General features: G+C 36.9%; 2 protein-coding genes and 2 long non-coding RNA genes across 7 annotated transcripts in view; 2 read left to right on the top strand and 2 right to left on the bottom strand.

Moving 5' to 3' along the window:
• PTPN22 (protein tyrosine phosphatase non-receptor type 22) overlaps positions 1–17380 on the top strand; it is a 60308-nt gene extending 42928 nt beyond the window's left edge. Inside the window, exons 15-22 of one of the 4 annotated variants that reach the window (XM_072769725.1) lie at positions 342–472; positions 2589–2616; positions 5693–5776; positions 6035–6150; positions 7327–7357; positions 8435–8476; positions 11718–11795; positions 16301–17380. In XM_072769725.1, coding sequence (XP_072625826.1) covers positions 342–472; positions 2589–2616; positions 5693–5776; positions 6035–6150; positions 7327–7357; positions 8435–8476; positions 11718–11795; positions 16301–16365 — 575 coding nt within the window. In that variant the 3' untranslated portion in view covers positions 16366–17380. Of the gene's footprint in view, positions 1–341; positions 473–2588; positions 2617–5692; positions 5896–6034; positions 6151–7326; positions 7358–8434; positions 8477–11717; positions 11796–16300 lie in introns of those variants that run through there. The other 3 variants (XM_072769726.1, XM_072769727.1, XM_072769728.1) reach the window with 3 other exon arrangements.
• The window catches only part of LOC140601160 (uncharacterized), an 86913-nt gene that overhangs the window by 67587 nt on the left and 197 nt on the right, over positions 1–19129 (bottom strand). The gene's annotated exons all lie outside the window — the stretch shown is intronic.
• Positions 37–18423, bottom strand: LOC140601157 (uncharacterized). Its single transcript, XR_012004201.1, has 3 exons — positions 18025–18423; positions 1048–1165; positions 37–380 (listed from the first exon to the last, which is right to left on the bottom strand). It is a non-coding gene; the product is annotated as an uncharacterized lncRNA (long non-coding RNA).
• The window catches only part of RSBN1 (round spermatid basic protein 1), a 45862-nt gene continuing 44535 nt past the window's right edge, over positions 17803–19129 (top strand). Inside the window, exon 1 of the mRNA XM_072769729.1 lies at positions 17803–19097. Coding sequence (XP_072625830.1) covers positions 18392–19097 — 706 coding nt within the window. The 5' untranslated portion in view covers positions 17803–18391. The remainder of the gene's footprint in view (positions 19098–19129) is intronic.

Below are 19129 nucleotides of genomic sequence, written 5' to 3' on the forward strand. Positions count from 1 at the left end.
ATAAAGTGTGGATTAACCAGAATACTTCTCAGGTCCTGCCAATGTTCCTATGTGCTATTGCTGAGTAACATTTGCATTGTTCTTTTTTTTTTTTTTAATTTTTTATTTATTTATGATAGTCACAGAGAGAGAAAGAGAGGCAGAGACACAGGCAGAGAGAGAAGCAGGCTCCATGCACCGGGAGCCTGATGTGGGAATCAATCCCGGGTCTCCAGGATCGCGCCCTGGGCCAAAGGCAGGCGCCAAACCGCTGCGCCACCCAGGGATCCCCATTTGCATTGTTCTAAAAGACAATTACAACACTCCTAAGAATTGGGCCATATATATTTACTTTCTTTCAGGAGAATTCTCACTGGGTGTTCCCAAATCCTTATCTTCACCTGCGAAGGCAAAAGTTGGAATATCACGAGAATGGAGTGGAACATCTGAGTTAAATACATCTGATGACTCTGTAAGACTTAGACCAACTAAGGTCAATAACTTTTTTTTTTCCTACTCATCTGGATTCAACAGACCATAATCCTACTCCTTGTATTTTTAACACCTATCACTCAATGAATGCTGAGCAGGTACTACTGTGCTAGAGGATGTGGGGTAAAAAGATGGATAAGACACTTACAAGTTGGACGTGACTAAGGAAGGCTTAGTGAAAGAGGAAATATTTGAGTTGATACTTGAAGGATAGGCAAAATAAATGTTTCAGAAGTAGGTAGCCTGTTCATGGTAGTCCTTTGGTAGGCTATATCATGTTTATGGTGATAATATATTGTAGAGAATTTTTTTTTTTGAATGACAGATGTCTGTATTACTTGAGATAAACTTTTCGGAATAATGCTCCCCACTTCTGGAAGTAAAATCCACGCTTCAGTAATCTTTTACATGTTTGTATATATTCTATGAACCAACTACCTTAAAATTTCAGAGATCGGAAAGGTAATGAATTAAACATTTTTAAATGCCTACAATTGCAATGCTTGTAGGCAAATAGTCTCTTTTTAATTACACTTTTAATTCATTAGTAGTTATCATTGTTGATAATATACCCACATGTAATGATCTTTATCTTAACGACTTCTAGAGCCAGGAACAATTACTCCTTTTCCAATGTCATGAAGTAATTTCAGTTTCAACAATTTACTTCCAATTAAATCTTCAGGGAAATGTTCTGAATACAAAGGAAATAAATTTTAAAAATCAGTGTAGGACCAATTGCCATGACATATAAAAATCACCATAAGGTTATAGCAGAAGATATTTGCAAATGATACATTCAATCAGGGGTTAATATCTAAAATATATAAAGAACTTATACAAGTCAACACCAAAAACACTTAAATAATCTAATTTATAAAATGGACAGAAGACATAAATAGACATTTTTCCAAGGAAGACATACCGATAGCCAACAGACATAAAAAGATGCCCATCGTTAATCATCAGGGAAATGCAAATCAAAATCACAGATATCACCTCACTCCAGTCAGAATGGTTGAAATAAAGAAACATGAGGAACAAGCATTGGTGAGGATGTGGGAAAAAAGGAACTGTCATGAATTGTTGGTGGAAATGCAAACTGGTGTAGCCACTATGGAAGACAATATGGAGGTTCCTCAAAAAGTTAAAAATAAAATTGCCATATGACCTTGTAATTCCACTACTGGATACTTACCCAATGAAAACAAAAACATTAATTTTAAAAGTTATATGCACCCCTATGTTTATTGCAGCATTCTTTATAATAGCTAAGATATGGAAGCAACCAAATGTCATCTCTAGATGAATGGATAAAGAAGATATGATATATATACATATATACACACACACATAAGCACATATCTCATACACATATGTATCATGGGATATTATCCAGCCATAAAAAAAGAATGAGATCTTGCCATTTGTGACAACATGGATGGACCTGGAAGATATTATGCTAAGTGAAATAAGTCAGAGAAAGACAATTGCCATATGATTTCACTTGTACGTGAAATTTAGGAAACAAAACAAATGAACAAAGAAAAAGGGACAAACAAAAAAACAGACTCATAATTATACAGAACAAACTGATGGGTTACCAGCGGGGAGGTGGGTGAGGATGTGAGTGAAATAGGTGAAGGGAATTAAGAGTATACTCATCATGAACAGCACTAAGTAATGTATAGAATTGTTGAATCATTAAACTTTACACCTGAAATTAATATAACATTGTATGTTAATTATACTTGAAGCTTAAAAATAATTTAAAATTTAAAAAACTCATAAGCTCGCTTTGTAAAAAAGAAAAAGAAACAAGAAATAAACTTACAAAAAGAAAGTAAAGCACTTAAAATTTTAAAAATTCATAAGCTCGCTTTGTAAAAAAGAAAAAGAAACAAGAATTAAATTTACAAAAAGAAAGCACTTAAAGGGTAAAGGATGCGTTTTCATAATTTGGTGTGCTTCCAAATTGAAAAATAGGCTCAACATTTCACAACTGTCTCTCTAAGTATATGCAATATGCTTTCAAAAGTGCCTTTTATTGCTTTGAGATTGTAAATTTCTGTACATATTCTTCTTTCACTTTTCCTTTCTTTCTTTCTTTCTTTTAGAGTGTAAAACTCCGGAGTCCCAAATCAGGTAAAAAAATTTCCTTTGGCTTTAGATGACATTTAGCCCTAAGAATTTATAGTATAAGGATGACTCCTTAAATTTAGAGTAGTTCACCTCCGGAAATGGCATGGTTCCCATAATAGCTCCCACTATTTATTAGTTTATTTCTGATTTTTCCAGGCTAGGAATTTTGTTTTGTCAAGGGCAAGGTAAACACAGGATTTTAAAACTCTGCTCCTTGATATATAGTCCTTTTAAAAAAAAAAAACCCAAAACTATTTTAGGTAGAATCTCTTAAAACTTTGAAGCTTTTTTATTTTATTAGTTTTTACCGTTGTTAGCAATGTGACTCTTTAGGTATTTAACTTGCTGTTGCTTCTCCAGGATTTTTGAGTTTTGCTCATTTTTTTAAAAAAAAAGATTTTATTTATTTATTTGAGAGAGATAGTGAGTGAGACAGAGTGAAGAAGCAGGGGTAAGGGCAGAGGGAGAAGCTGACTCCCCACTGAGCAGGGAGCCCCACTTGGGGTTCTATCCCAGGACTCTGAGATCATGATCTGAGCTAAAGGCAGGTGCCTAACTGACTGAGCCACCCAGGCGCCCTAAGCTTTACTTATTTTATACATGGAATAACAACATCCACAGCTAACATAACTGGGCACACAAAAGTACTATACGTTATAATACATGTAGTTGCCCTTAACAAATTATTCATGTGAACGTGTTATTCAAATATACATAGGTAGTTTAACATAGAGATTAATGAACATGGGCTTTGGAGTCTGATAGGCTTTTATTTAAATCTTTAGCTTACCAGTAGTTATCAAAATGTATGACTTTGGTGAAATTATATACTTTGTTGATTTTCCTCATTTATAATACCAGGATAACAGAATTCATTTCTTAGAGAATTTTTTTTTTTTTTTTTTTTTTTTTTTTTCTTAGAGAATTTTTTAAGGGTTGAGTCAGACAATGCATATAAAGCTTTTGACACAGTGGTTGTCAAATAATAAGCTCTCATTAAATGCTATTACCATTTTTATTAGATAATTATTAAATGAGCAATTCCTAAGCAAGTTCTATATGTTTTATGCAGTGTTAGCATAGGCAGGATATGTAAGAGAAGATACTGTTTAATGTTTATATTCAAACTGGGTAGGCAAAATTAATACTTACTTGGAGCCACTAACTGATCATCTGTGTGTCGCTGATTATAATCACCAAGAGTCTGGGAAAAAAGGAGGTATCACTGGAGTGGTTAGGAAAGGCTTCACTGAGTAGAAGAAAGAAATTTAAGAATATGAATAGACAGAGGAAAAAGGAGGTAAGCTCCCTCCTAGGAGCAGGGATCAGGATAACATTGACTTAAAAAGTAGAAATAAGCATGATGAGTGTAAAGAAATGGTGAGTAGGTTACTTTAGTTGTAATGGAGGATCTATTCAGGGAAATATGGAAAATAAATTTGGATAGATAAAATGTGGAAAGATTCTGAAGGATTTTAAAGGTAGGCAGATAAAATATCCAGGTCAAGGAAATCTATATATAAAGAAAACAGATTCATGGTTGTCAATCTGATCTGGGGGAAATGGGGAGTGACTGCTAAATGGATATGGAGTTTCTTTTGGGGGTAATGAAAATGTTTTGGAGACAGGTAGTGGTGATGGCTGCACAATGTACTGTCATTAATAGCAAATTTTGTTACATGTATTCCATCACACACACACGCACAGGTAGGCAGAAGAATTTAGATTTAATGCAATAAGTAATAAGCCTTGTAGGTTATTCCTCAGGGGAGAAATACAATTAAAGTGGTATTTTAGGGAGATATTTGGCAGGATATCATTAACTGCAAGTTATCTTTAGTTCCCAGGATATATCTTAACAGCAAACTGGCAGATGATAAGCAACTTCAGAGTAGATATCAAATATTTATTAAGTGCCTACTATATGCCAGGTATTATATTAGGTGCTGGAAATAAGTGTTGTACTTTACTTTTGCATATCACCCAGTATATAAGAAAGAAACAAGGGAACTTGCTTTAGAGACAAATTGTAAGGCCTAAAGAACCCAAAGACCAAAGATAGATGAAACTCTACCATTGAACCACATTTTCATTTTCAAAAGACATTAGTATAGTATATAATTATACTCAGCACTATATAATGAGATTATCATACACCCTTTGTATCTTCAGGACTTCTATTGTGGGAAAATAGCTCTATTATTTAAGATTCTTTATATCAGAGAATATTTCAAACACATTTTAAGCCTACCCTAATAGCATTATCACACCAATGTAATTAACAATAATTCCTTATTATTATCTAATCTCCAGATTTTATTCCGTTTCCTCAAATTGCCTCAAAAATGTCTTTTTTTACAGTTGGTTTATTTGGATCTCGATTCAAAGTCTACATACTGCATTTGGTTTATATATTTGTTCAGTCTTATAAAATCTGTAACAGTTTCTCCTTTTTATATTTTCTTATGCTATTTATTTGTAGAAGAGCATGGGTCGTTTGTGCTAAAGACTGCAGATATTCTGGATTTTTGTTGATTGTATTCTCATGGTTTTATTTATTAACATGTTACTCTATCCCCAGGATTCTGTGTAAAATGGCAGTTAGAATTAGAAGCTTGGGGGTGCCTGGGTGGCTCAGTTGGTTAAGCGTCTGCCTTAGGCTCAGGTCACGATCTCACAGTCCTGGGACCAAGTCCTGTGTAGAGCTCCCTGCTTAGTAGGGAGCCTGCTTCTCCCTCTCCTCACTGCTTATGCTCTTTCTCGCTATCTCTATCTAGCAAATAAATAAAATCTTTAAAAAAGAAAGATAAGAATTAGAAGCTTGATTAATTTCAAGTTCAATTCCTTTGGAAGAATACTTTTCTAAGAGAGTACAAGTTTCTGATGAATCATAGGCTTATTGGCTAAAACACTAGAGGAACAAAATACTTGAGGCTCCAGTTATGGTTCAGATAATTTTATTTGCTTGTGTAGGTTAATATTGAAAAATATGGAAAAGTTACAGATCAAAAGGGGGTTTTGACATAACTTGTTGGATTGTTGTTTTGTTTTCTTTTGTTGTGTACTCTTCTTATTACAGATCAACATCAAGATCGTTCTTCTCCCCCACCACCTCCACTCCCAGAAAGAACTCTGGAGTCCTTCCTTCTTGCTGATGAAGATTGTAAGTGGCAGTATATTCCTCTCAAAAAAGCTATAAAAAATGAGACTTCTAAAAGATTAACAATAAAGTGGGACCTAAATGGAAAAGGTATAAAGAACGATTAAACAAGATAAAAATAATACATTTAAAAAGACCTGTAATGTATTGCAAAAATAAGGCATAAAAAAGCCAAGCTAAGAATTACTGAATATATCACTATATATAACCCAAAGGCTTAAAAAGCTATGCAACAAAACTGTTTTTTTTTTTTTTTTTAAGGTATGCAGGCTCAGTCTATAGAGACTTCTTCTACTAGCTGTCCTAGTACCATGGAAAATTCAACATCTTCAAAGCAGACATTAAAGACTCCTGGAAAAAGTTTCACAAGGACTAAGGTAAAGAAGATGGGAGTTTTAAGAAATATGCCAGAGTCTTTCTGTTTCTGAAGGTGTTCACACTCCCTGCCTCCCCTGCTGCCAGAATCAGGATGGAAATTAGATTGTTTATAAGAGAAGCAGATTGAGAACAAGACTGTTAATCATTAGGGGAACTGATTTAAAAAATCATAAATCATAGTATACGCACAGTATATAGTTTAAAAAGGAATAAGAACTTCCTCAGTATATTTATATATTATTTATTAACTTTTCCTTAAAAGGTAGGAAATATAATCTATATTTGTATTATAAGGTACAAGTGACTCTGGAAAATACACAAGAAATGAACTATACTGGTTATCTCTGAAGGGAGGGTTAGAAACTGGGTAGATGGAGAGCAAAGATGGGAGCATTTTGATTATAATATTTTGAATTATAAATAAATGATCTATTTTAAAAAATTAAATAATTTTCTGAAGAATATAATTTATTAAATATCTATTTTATAGGAGAGTACACTTCTGTTAGGTGTTAGGAAAATAAAAATGTCATAAAGGACACCCACCCTTGAAAAGAGAACAGTTAATCCATTGGAATAGAATGCCTATATGAAACAACATGAAAATATAAACAAAAAATAGATTAAAAACATACATGCTGAGATATGTTAAGAAAAGAAGAAATATAGATCAGTTCCTGGAGGTTAAATAAGTTAGGGACTTCCTCATAAAGGAAGCAGAATGGGTTTGCTGAATGGATGGAGCAGGAAGTGGCATGGTTAACAGTATGGAGTGGACCTTAGTAAATTTAGCTCAGAATGTGATTGGCCAAAGTTCTTGGCTAGAATGAGAATGGCTGTATATCACAGCTATCTTAAGAAGCTATTGTGGATTCTGGAATGGTCCTGATAAAGAAGAAAAGTAGGAACTCCTTTTTTCTCTGATATTTTGATAGCACTATTTCTAAATATATAGGGTGATTCTTATGTGGATGGGAAAAAGTAGCAAGGTAAAATCAAGGGAAGACTTTGAGCTGAATTAAAATAGCAAGATGGAAAAATAATTTTGTGTGTGTGATGGCTATTTTTAAGGAAATTAATCCTTTCGACTGAAGTCTATATTTCTACTTGATTAAAGTGTTTTGGATTTCATAGGAAACAATAAAAAACTAATATTTGCTTTTGTATTTTTGCAGAGTTTGAAAATTTTGAGAAACATGAAAAAGAGTAAGTTTTTTTTACTTGTATTTTAGAATACATATACCACTTTAGCAATTACATAATTTTTCCTTATATAACCACTCTGTGAAAAAATTAACAATATTATTCCTATACAGAGCCTTGCTATGGCTCTAATATTATTCCTATACAGAGCCTTGCTATGGCTCTTTGTATCAGAACAAACACTCCCAGCCCTTGTAGTGTGAAGCTCCACAATGCTAATATTGGAAGGAAGTAAGGGGAGGAGGAGTTTTTGTTTAATAGACAAGAATGAGAATATGATGTTTGGCATTTTGTACTCATCCTAAGACGCTGTCATACAATTGTGTTATTTAAAATTCCTAGCAGCCTAATCTCAGATGTATTTTCTTTGAAAAGCGTCACAGCCAAGCATATTGTGAAACAAATGTGTTGATTTAATGAAAGAAGCAAAGTATTGACACGTTTCCATTTTTGCCAAGTATTATTAGCAATAAAAGTCTGTTGCTTATTATTTTTGCTATATTGTAATGAAAACAAAACCAAAAGACTCTTGAAGCTGTGGGAAGTTGGTTATCTTAGAAATCCTTATATATAACTACGAAGTATATAAAACATAGTGATACGCTTTTTATACATTTGATCCACTTGGTTAATCACCAAGGACCAAACAGGTATTTGGCATTATACCAATGTCATAGGGAGGGTCAGAGAGTACTGAGAAAACACAATTTATAGTATTGTCTATATAAGAAGGTTTATAGTGAAGCTTATTTCTTCTAACTATTCTCTTCATTTGTGGTCAATAAACTTGTGCGAGCCTGCCTTCATTGACACTATACCTCATCTTGGAAGTGAATGGATTTCTCAGCTATGAGGGCTAAAGTATGATTGGAAAATATATGCTTTCCTCTAAAGTGAGTCAAAAGAGAATGTAAACATTTCAGAGGGAACTGTAGTATAGAACAGCCCAAAGCAAAGCAGTGACTGACTTGAATAGCTAGCCAGGTTGGTTTGAACAGTTTAGCTTATGAAACACCTAGTTTTCTTTCTCTTAAAAAAAAATCACCTTTTTTTGTTTTGTTTTGTTTTTAATATATAAAGCCCAACTCTATCTTGGGGATAGGAAAGACACAAAAACTTCAGGTAAGTTTAGGTTGGCATAGATTCCATATGTGGTGGGACTCTAGAGACTCTGAATCTAATTTCTAAATAAGACCTCCGAAATCATTCTCTAGATCTAAGCTAATTTCAATTTCTCAGTTGCTTTCATCCTCCGGTCTTTAGTCCTTAAATGAAGAACAGTATCTGGCCTTCAAAAGTGATCCTGAAGCTTCAGATTTATCTGCCTGTACTTAAGTAGGTGTCCTCTTACCCTTCTAGATGGTTCATGACTCATAAAGTCCAGTAGTTCTCCCTTTAGCCTGGATCTCTAATTGATCTCTAGTTAAAGCTGGTCCTACTTATAATAAAATGGGGATTCTTCATCTGTTGTTTTAAGCTGACATTAAGAATAGTGTCATTCATTCATTGAATATTCATTGAGTGCCTATTATGTGCCAGGCATTCTTCAAGGCACTGGGTATATGATGGCAAACATAGCAGGTAATGGGCTATGCCTTTACGGAACTTAAGTCTAGTGACGGATTCGGGTATTAATTCAAAGATGCAGGATAACACATGGTAATAAATGCTGTGCAGGAAACCAAGAGGGTAATTATAAGAGAGAATAGCAAAGGGGATTTATTTGGAATAAGTGGTCTGGGAGACCCTTTTTAAGTAATGATTCAACCTGAGACATGGAGGAGTAGCCAGCCAGGGGAAAAGTGGAGAGAGGAGCTCTCCAGATAGAGGGAGCAGCATATGCAAACTCTCTGACGTGTGAGTTTGGTGTTGTAGGAATTGAGAGAAAGCCATCATAGCTGCATGGTATTAGGAGGAAAGAGTAGTAAAGTGTGGTTGACAAGATGGTGCAGGTGAGGGAGAAGGTTAAATCTTTACAGGTCATGTTAAGTAGTTTAGAGTTTATTCTAAGTACAATAGGAAGTCATTGAAGAGCTTTGGGCAGAGATGTTACATGATGTTTTTCAAAAAGATCACTCTGGCTGCTGTGTAGAGAATGAATTACAGGGTGACAAAAATTGAAGCTATCAACCATGATGCCTTTTGTCTGCTTTTGGTGGGAAACTTTAATTACTCAGATATCCTCCAGTTTCAAGTGATAGGAAACCCAACTTAAGCTAGCTTAAGCAGAAAAGGGGAATTCATTGGTCTGTAACCAAGAGAGTTCAGACGATATAATCAGGACCTAATCTCATTCCATATCTCCAGCTTTGTTTTACTCTGTGTTTGCTCATTCATAGGCAGGCTTTTACCATGTGGTTTCAGACTTGTGATGGAAAAAATGAGCTCTTTCCTGGTTGCTCAAGCAACAGTCTGATGACTAGGGCTGATTGGGCTTGATTGTCTTGGTTTGGTTCATTTGCTCATCCTTGAAACAATTATTATCAGCGTATTCTGATTAAGTATAGCAGTGTCATGCTATCATACTATTATTAAAATATTTAATAATTGTTACACATGGACAATGACCAATAAGAAATGAGGTCAGATCTAAACAACTGGTATGACCATGGCAATGTACCAACTGAAAATTAGCACCAGTCATAGGTCAGTTCCTTGATCTAAGGATAGAACCAACTTCACCAGAAGTATGAGAGCTGGAAAATTGGGGAGGGGTGATTTCCTAAAGGAAAGCTCAAGTTCTGCTATGAGAAGGAGGAATTAACGCTGGGCAGGCAGCATAAAAATATCTATGACATAATATAGTTCTACTGGAGCTGCCATAGGGGAAAAAAACCAAGATATTTCATTAAATGAGAAAAGCAAATTATAGGATAGTCAGTCTTGTTTATGTAATAACATAATAAAACTAAGTACTTACAAGTATATTAAATTCAACCACATGGCACTGCCATTTTGGAAAACAGAAACAAAAACCAAACTGTGACAAGTCAATATGCAAAATATCAGTTCTCTCTGATATATATATTTGCAGAATCTTTGTCCTCTGTGATAAAACAAAAACAACATTCCCTTTTGGCACACTTTTCTTTCTGAAGGATGTATATAACTCTTAGTTCATATGCAGTTTAGTGATAATTGATATGTCCTAAACTTTCGCACCTTCACTCATTTATTCATGTCTCTAACCTGAGTGCTTAGTCCAATGCTTGGCACATAATAGGCATTCAATAAATATATATTTTAATGGAATATGACTGAAATTCACCATGTACTCCTAGTGATTCATACTCAAGTACCTCCATGAAGAGGGCGGTTTTTCTTGAATCCTAGCATTAGGCATGTGTTTATAAACATAGATGCAGTCCTCACGCTGTACACTGAAAATGCTGACAACCAAAGGAAAGGTGAATATTTATAATTTATCCCTAATCATATGCTGTTTTTACACCAAGTTTTATAGATGGTTTATACAAACCTGACATTATCTTTTTTCACTGCTAGGTAGTGTACATGCAAGATGTGAATGATGTTTTCACTAGATCATTTTTTAAAATTGGGCAGAAACTGTTACATGATTAAGGGGTTCTGGGAAGAGGAACTTATTTTCAAGCCTAGCTATAAGTAGCTAAAATAGCAAAACAAAGAAACAAAGCCATATATCAATGTTTTGGGGGAGATTCTGGGCCTAACTAGAATCATTTATAATGGGGAAAAGATAGGCTAGAAAGTGAAGGAAGATATTCAGGAGTAAAATACTGTACAGACATGCCATAGGTGAATGAATGTGGGACACAAATTATTTAAAAATGTGTTGAGTGATCAGAGTGCATGGGTGGCTCAGTAAGTTAGGCATCTGCGTCTTGATTTCAGCTCAGGTCATGATCTCAGGGTCGTGAGATCCAGCCTGGAGGCTGCTTAGGATTTCTCTCTCCCTCTACCCCTCTTCTCTCCCCACACTCCCCTGCATGGACATGCTCTTTCTCTCCTCTCTAAAAAAAAGTGATCAAAGTGCAAAGTAAAATGAAATAATAAACCACAGTGTGAATTCCCCAAGAAGTTGATTCACAATGTAATGGATGTTATTTCTGAATTCTCTGGTGTTTCCCTTTAGTGTTGGGCTTTACTGTACAATCCATTTCCAAAGGGAAAAAAACCCTTTCAAAAAACACCCACATAAAAATGAGATTATAGTGTTAACCTATTTGTAAGCATCTATATTTTGTTATATTTTATGGTAATATGTTTACCTGGGAGTATTACTTTGGAGGAAATGTTTAATTTCAAAATTATGTGGTCTGATAAGCAGTAATTAGAGTCTGCCTTCATTTTTCTCCCTTACATTTTTTTCTTCTGATTCTAGGTATCTGTAATTCTTCCCCACCAAAAAAACCTGCAGACTCTGTTCAGTCAAATCACTCCAGCTCCTTTCTGAATTTTGGTATGTGTATTATTTTCCAGCAGAGTTAAAAAAAATGTTTATCTTATAGTATGATACAACTTAAAATATGATTCAAGGTTGATGGTAAGCCCTTATATTTGTATTCTTTCCATGCAATTTATCTTTTTATTTTTGACCTTAGCTACCTCTCAACATCTTCCCTAGGACCAAAATGCCTAGCATAGCAGAAAATGAAGCTAGGTAATCAAATGACTCTGTTGGCATGTAGTAAATGAATGTGACTAGCCAAAGCCAAATAAAGAAATTCTGAGATGCTAGGATACTCCATTTCATGTTTCAAGTTTCAGGTATGAAACTTATAATCAAAGTTATAAAAAAATACAAGTGTGATCATAAGAACAAGAGTTGCTATCTAATCTTATATTGCTCATTCTCCATAGGAGCTGAAGCACAAATTTTGACAGTTTAAAGGAATTGTTTGCCACACTGCTCCTAGCTATAAACTTAAAATAATTTCATATTATTTTAAGCATCCTATTATACTATAGGACATAAATTCATGATACTCTTTAAGATAGTATCACATACACTATAAATTTTTGTAAGTACAGCAATTAATGTAGGCTATTATTACTAAATTTGTTACCCAAAAGACAGACCCCCTGAAACGGTCCGGGAGCCTCCTAGGGTTCCCTGGGACAAGACCTTGAGAACTGCTGCTCTGTAGTATTATTCTTATCTGCATGGTTAAAATTGTGTCACTGCCATGTCCAGATTGCAGGTGGCAAGAAATTGAGAGGAAAATGTGGAAGAGGTGTGGCCTCCTTTTCTGGTCTTGAGGTACTTGGCCTGGAAGTGGCAACATCATGTCCGCTTACATTCCCTTGAAGGGAATTTGGACATGTGCTACATCTAAATTGCAAAAGCAACTGGGAAATGTAAGCAGTTGCTGAGATACAATCGTATTCCTGAGGAAGGAAGGAAGGATTTTGGTAGACCAGTAGCAATCTCTACCACACCTGGATAAAGGTCCCTATTCATTCCACCTTGGCAAAATATTTAACTAGAATCTCTGTATATGTTTCTTGGTCTGTAGAGTTTTACTTGGATTCCATTAACTCTAAGGTTTAAAGTTGTTAGGGGAAAAAGAAGTTATTCTTATGAAATCATTTAGTTAAAAATTTCATATAGATTATTATATAACCTATGAAAAAAGCACCAAACTTTGCCTGAACACAAATGTTCCCTTGCTTCCTTTTCTCTTAATCAGTGATACTACTTGAGTTAACTCATGACCCATCTAACTTTACATGTGATCTAATATGAAGATGTGATCTAATATGAAGATAAACTGTTAGAGAGCCTCTTCCATATTATTTCTTCTGAAATATGCTTAGATTTGAGTATTTACTTACTTAAAAAGCACAACTCTTTGACATTTTTTAGAAAAGAAGCAATATAAATTGTACTGTTTTACTTAAAACGGCATTTAAATGTGAATGTTAAAAATTTGTGGTTTAGAGATCCCTGGGTGGCGCAGCGGTTTGGCGCCTGCCTTCGGCCCAGGGCGCGATCCTGGAGACCCGGGATCGAGTCCCACGTCGGGCTCCCAGTGCATGGAGCCTGCTTCTCCCTCTGCCTGTGTCTCTGCCTCTCTCTCTCTCTCACTATCATTAAAAAATAAATAAATAAATAAATAAATAAATAAATAAATAAATAATAAATAAATAAATAAATAAATAAATAAATAAATAAATAAAATAAATAAAAATTTGTGGTTTATAAACATTTTTATTTTTCCTGAATTGGCCTACATGCAAAAAATGGTAGCTCACTATTGTTCTACTCAGGATTTATCAGTGAAAAAGACTGAATATAGGTATTCCTCAAATTTCAAATACTTAGTACTTGTATATTATGTTCTTACTTCTAGTCTGTCCACTTGGGGGTTATAGTCAAGTTATCTGGACTGAATAGATGAGTTTGTGACTGTGTCTCTGAAACTATATAACCAAAAATATTTGTCCTTCTATTTTCTTTTTTATCACTCAAAGGAGTAAAACACACATGAACTTGGCTGTGTGCTTCTTCTCCCCCCAAATTTTTATCATCACTATTATTAACTTAGTAAGTTTCTTGTTATATCTTCTTTTCTTCTCTTCCCTACTCTCCTTTTCTTCTAGTTCCGATATAGGTTTTTTGTTTGTTTGTTTGTTTGTTTGTGTGTGTGTGTGTGTGTGTGTGTGGTTCTGATTGAAGCAACACTTAAGTAGTTACTATGTGCCAGGCATTGTGCTGGATGCTTTAACAAATACCTCCTCTGATCTTTTCATTGGTTCTGTTCAAAGCTTTCATTGTTTAATTTGAGCAGTTTAAGTTGCACTTAAAGTTGTCAGAGTACCTTGAAAATATACCTTCATCAAAGAAAAGTCTTATATTGAAGTGATAAAGAGACATTGTTATCAATCTGTAAATTTTTTGAAGGGACTTAAAAATAGTTTTCATTGTTTGTGTAAACCTTGTTTTCCTCCTTTTGTGGTGGTGGTGGTGGGGTGGGCAGAAAGAGTGTTTGAAGGAGACGGATAAATAAAAGTGATTAACTACTTAGTTTTTCAGGATTGTTTATTAGTTTATTTTCTAAGCTTTTCAAACACAATGTCTTAGTAAGTTGAGTGCTTTCTGGGATGAAGTAGAAATTTAACTGAATTTAATACGATGATTTTGTAAAAAAAAAATAGTGCTTATTTTTCTGAAATTGAAATTTTCAGTTTTGTTTTGTTTTGTTTTGTTTTTGATGAGTGTGTGGTGGGTGAAAAGATGCAGACGTAGGATATTAAAAAAAATTAACAAGTGGGCAAAGCACTTGAATAGACATTTTTCTGAAAAAGACATGGATGGCCAACAGGTAATGTGAAAAGATGCTTGATATCACTAATGATCAGGGAAATGCAAATCAAAATCACAGTGAGGTATCACCTCACATCTGTCAGAATAGCCATTATCAAAAAGACAACAGACATGATATTAGCTAGCCTGTGAAGAACCCTTGCCTGTGTGAATAAAATTGGGATAGCCATTATGGAAAACAATATGGAAGTTCCGCAAAACACTAAAAATAGGGACATCTGGATGGCTCAGTAGGCTAAGTGTCTTCAGCTCAGGTCATGGTCCCAGATTGAGCCCTGCATCCAGCCCTGCAATCTCCCTCTTTCTTTGGCTGCCACTCCCCCTGCTTGTACGATTTCTCCATCAAATAAATAAATAAATAAATAAATAAATAAATAAATAAATAAATAAAATCTTAAAAAAAATTTTTTTAAAACCCCATGAAAAATAGAACTATCATATATGATCCAGCAATCCTACTTCTGTATATATGAAATCATTACCTCAGAAGAAATGTCTGCACCCCATGTTCATCGCACCATTATTTACAATAGACAAGACATGGAAACAACTTAATTCTCCATCTGACAGATGAATGCATAAAGCAGATATGTATACATTTCATATTTTTATGAAAAGAAGGAAATCCTGTTGTTTGAGACAACATGGATGAAACTGGTGGGCATTATTATACTGAGATAAGCCAGTTGGAAAAGACAAATATTGTATGTTTTCACTTATATGTGGAATCTAAAAAAGCCAAATTCACAGAAATATAGAGTAGAATGGCCAGTGGCTGGGGGAAATGGAGATATATGTCAAAGGGTATAAGCTTGGCCAGTGGCTGGGGGAAATGGAGATATATGTCAAAGAGTACAAACTTTCAGCTGTAAGATGAATAAGTTCTGGGGGGTCTAATGTACAGCACAATAATTATATAATTAACAGTACCGCATTTTATACTTGAAAGTTTAGAGTAAATCATAAATATAATCACCATGAAAACATGGTAATCATATGAGGGGATGGAGGTGTTATGTAGCCTTAATGTGGTAATCACTTCACAATATATATGTGTATCAAATCATCATGTGTACATCTTAAATTTACAGATGTTATAGGTCAATACTATGTCAATAAAACTGGAAAAAGAAGGATATTACAGTTTACCCTTGAACAATGTGGAGGATAGGGATGTCCCCCTGCCCCTGGTGTGTCAACAATCTACAAAACTTGAAATCTCCCAAAATGTAACTCCTGATAGCGTACTGTTGACCAGAAGTCTTACCCATCATAAATAGTTGATTAACATATTTTGTTTGCCCTATATATCATATGCTGTGTTCTTACAATAAAGTAAGCTAAAGAAACGCCGTTCAAGGGTCAACTGTACAGGCTGAATTACCAAAGGTTGTTAAAACCAGGGTTCTTCATATAATTTTTACCATTATTAAATTTGTAAGTGTTCTACGAAATTAAAATGTTATTAGTGTTATCATTCATGCATTAAGTACTATGCCTTTACAATCTATTATTAAAGTGATCCAAGATATTGCCTTTTTGAAAAAAAATCCATGTATTTGCATATATCATATGCTCTAAAACCTAATAATTCATTTCTATACTAAAAAACTTTTCATTCAATTTTTTGTTCCCAGGTTTTGCAAATCGTTTTTCAAAACCCAAAGGACCAAGGAAACCACCATCAACTTGGAATATTTAACACAACTGGAATATAGGCTGCAAGTTCATTTACAAATAAAAGTACTATAATACTGCTACCTAAAATAAGGTTTCCATATTCATAATTTCAACAACGAAGATACTGTAATGTGTTAGTAGCAATATCAGAAAAGGATATTCAAATAAGTGCCAGAAATTTTATATTTTCATCTTATTTCTATTGAGTTGGAAATTGGAAATAAGTTTGTCACCTGAGCTTAAGTAGAGAATGCTGCATGAGAAACAGTTTTAGAATGGACTTATTTTTCACTTTGGAAGTTATTTTTATTCTACTTTCTACAGAAACATAAACTTCAAAATATTTTTAAGAATTGGATCTCAACTGTTTACCTTGCCAGAATTTACTATACAAAGCGTTTCGCAAAATCTGACTTGTGGTTGTGGTACAAAATTACTACTTGTGACAGAGACTATTCCCTGGGAGTTATTTTTGCCTAAATTCCTTGCACATCTCCCCAAAGATGGAAAACTAGAGAAAAGGAGAAGTTAGATTTAAGAGAATTAAGTAAATCATGAAAATCTTTGCTGTTTGGTTATATTCACTAACAAGATGTTCAACTGCATTTTCTGTCTTTACCAAAGCTATTCAGTTACCAAGTCTAGAAGAATAATCAGCAAAATAGCTACCTTTTGGTAGCATTTTCTTCATTTCAAAGGTCCGACATAAACACGTGCAACTTATATCCAACCAGCTGGAGGTTTTACATTTTTCTATATGGAATATGGACCTGCTTTAAGAAAATCTGAGTTTTCAAAGCTGATTTTATGTAACAAGTTAGCGAGTAATTATTGTTAGATTCCCCCTGAGTTCTCCTAATGATTTAAAACTTAGAAACTAAGTTTAACTTTTAGAAACCAGAAATAAACAGCACTTGTTCTTCAGTATCTTTCATTATGAACCCTAATGACAGCGCAAACTGGATGATGTATGTGTTAGCCTGTTTACTGTAGTACAATGTACACAATAGGTGCTGAATAAACTGTTTCTAAACTGACTTCACCGCAGTGTTCATTTGGCCGAATACTTCTCCAGGCGCTCGTGCCATTTCGGAGTACTTCACTGTAATCAGTTATCCCCAGATACCTTTATCACGGACCAAACGCGTCAACAGAATCTTAGGTAAAATCTAAAATCCCGACGATGGAATTGTGAATGAATTTCCGGGCAGCAACCCTGGTGAACTGTGACGATTTTTGGAATGTTCCATGGTAGGCACCTTTCTCAAATTTATGCAACCTTCTACTTGTGACTCGGGGGGGAAAAAAAAAAACTTATTTAGAAAAGTTTTAAAACACGGTTTTCCGTCTAGAATTCTTTCGTCGCCGAGGAGACGGATTCAAAACAAATGATGGCCTCTACCTTTCGAGGCAAGGGGGGCGGGGGGCGGGAGGCGGGCGGCGCGGCTCGGGGCGAGGTGGGGCGCGCGCCCCAGGCGCCCAGGCAGCTCTCGCACCTGCCCGGGGACGCCGGTGGCCGTAACCATGGCAGTGCCCGCCGAGAGGTTACAACATGTCTTCGCGGCGGCCCCATCACATTCTACACCCAAATCGCCCTCGTTTCACAAATGACCAAGTTCCCCTTTCTTCTCCATTATTTCATCGCTTTTATCCAAAGATAAAAGGCCGCAGATTCTTTTACCTGACAAAGGTCACGCGAGGAACGTGAAACTTTAAAAGTACCTAAGGAGACCACCGACTCGGTGTAAAACGACGCAAAGGCCCACGAACGCGCTGACAGGAACGCGCCCGCAGACGCCGAGAGCCACGAACATTGTCTCGGCCGTTAAGGCGGTTGGCGGCAACTCTCCGCCCAGCGGCGGTTGCGTCGCGGCCCGAAGCGTGACTCGGCGCACGCTCTCTTGCCGCTCCTCCTCTCCCGGAGCCGGGGATGCGGCGGGGCGCCGGGAACTACAGCTCCCGTGAGACTCAGCGCGGCCCAGGGTGCTTTACAATAGGGCTCGCTCGGCGAGGCCTGCGGAGAAGCGCTGAGAACGGCCGCTTCCGGCATGTTTGGCTCCGGAGGAAGAGCCTCCGACGAGTGGAGGGCGGGGGAGAGACTCCAATGCCCAGCGGGCCGTGCGCGGGCGGCGCTTGCGCGATACGCGGACGGGGGGGCGGTCGGGCCATTTAAATGTGTGTTTGTGGGTGAAATGGCTGCGCAGGTCGGAGCGGTGCGCGTAGTACGGGCGGTGGCGGCGCAGGAGGAGCCGGACAAAGAAGGGAAGGAGAAACCCCATGCCGGGGTCTCGCCGCGGGGAGTGAAGCGGCAGCGCCGAGCGAGCAGCGGGGGGTCTCAGGAGAAGCGGGGGCGGCCGAGCCAGGACCCCCCTCTTGCTCCCCCTCACCGGCGGCGTCGCAGCCGCCAACATCCCGGGCCGCTGCCGCCAACCAATGCAGCCCCAACCGTCCCGGGCCCTGTTGAGCCTCTGCTCCTGCCGCCTCCGCCTCCACCTTCGCTGGCACCCGCCGGGCCCGCTGTCGCTGCCCCGCTCCCGGCCCCAGGCACCTCGGCCCTCTTCACCTTCTCTCCCCTGACGGTGAGCGCGGCCGGGCCCAAGCATAAGGGCCACAAGGAGCGGCACAAGCACCATCACCACCGCAGCTCCGATGGTGACCCCAGCTCCTGCGTTCCGGGCGATCTCAAGCACAAGGACAAGCAGGAAAACGGCGAGCGGACCGGAGGGGTGCCTCTGATCAAGGCCCCCAAGAGAGGTGAGAGCAGGCGAACTGCCCGAGCTTGGGCT

The sequence above is a fragment of the Canis lupus genome, chromosome 12 (genome assembly GCF_048164855.1).
Source record: "Canis lupus baileyi chromosome 12, mCanLup2.hap1, whole genome shotgun sequence".
Taxonomy (NCBI): domain Eukaryota; kingdom Metazoa; phylum Chordata; class Mammalia; order Carnivora; family Canidae; genus Canis; species Canis lupus.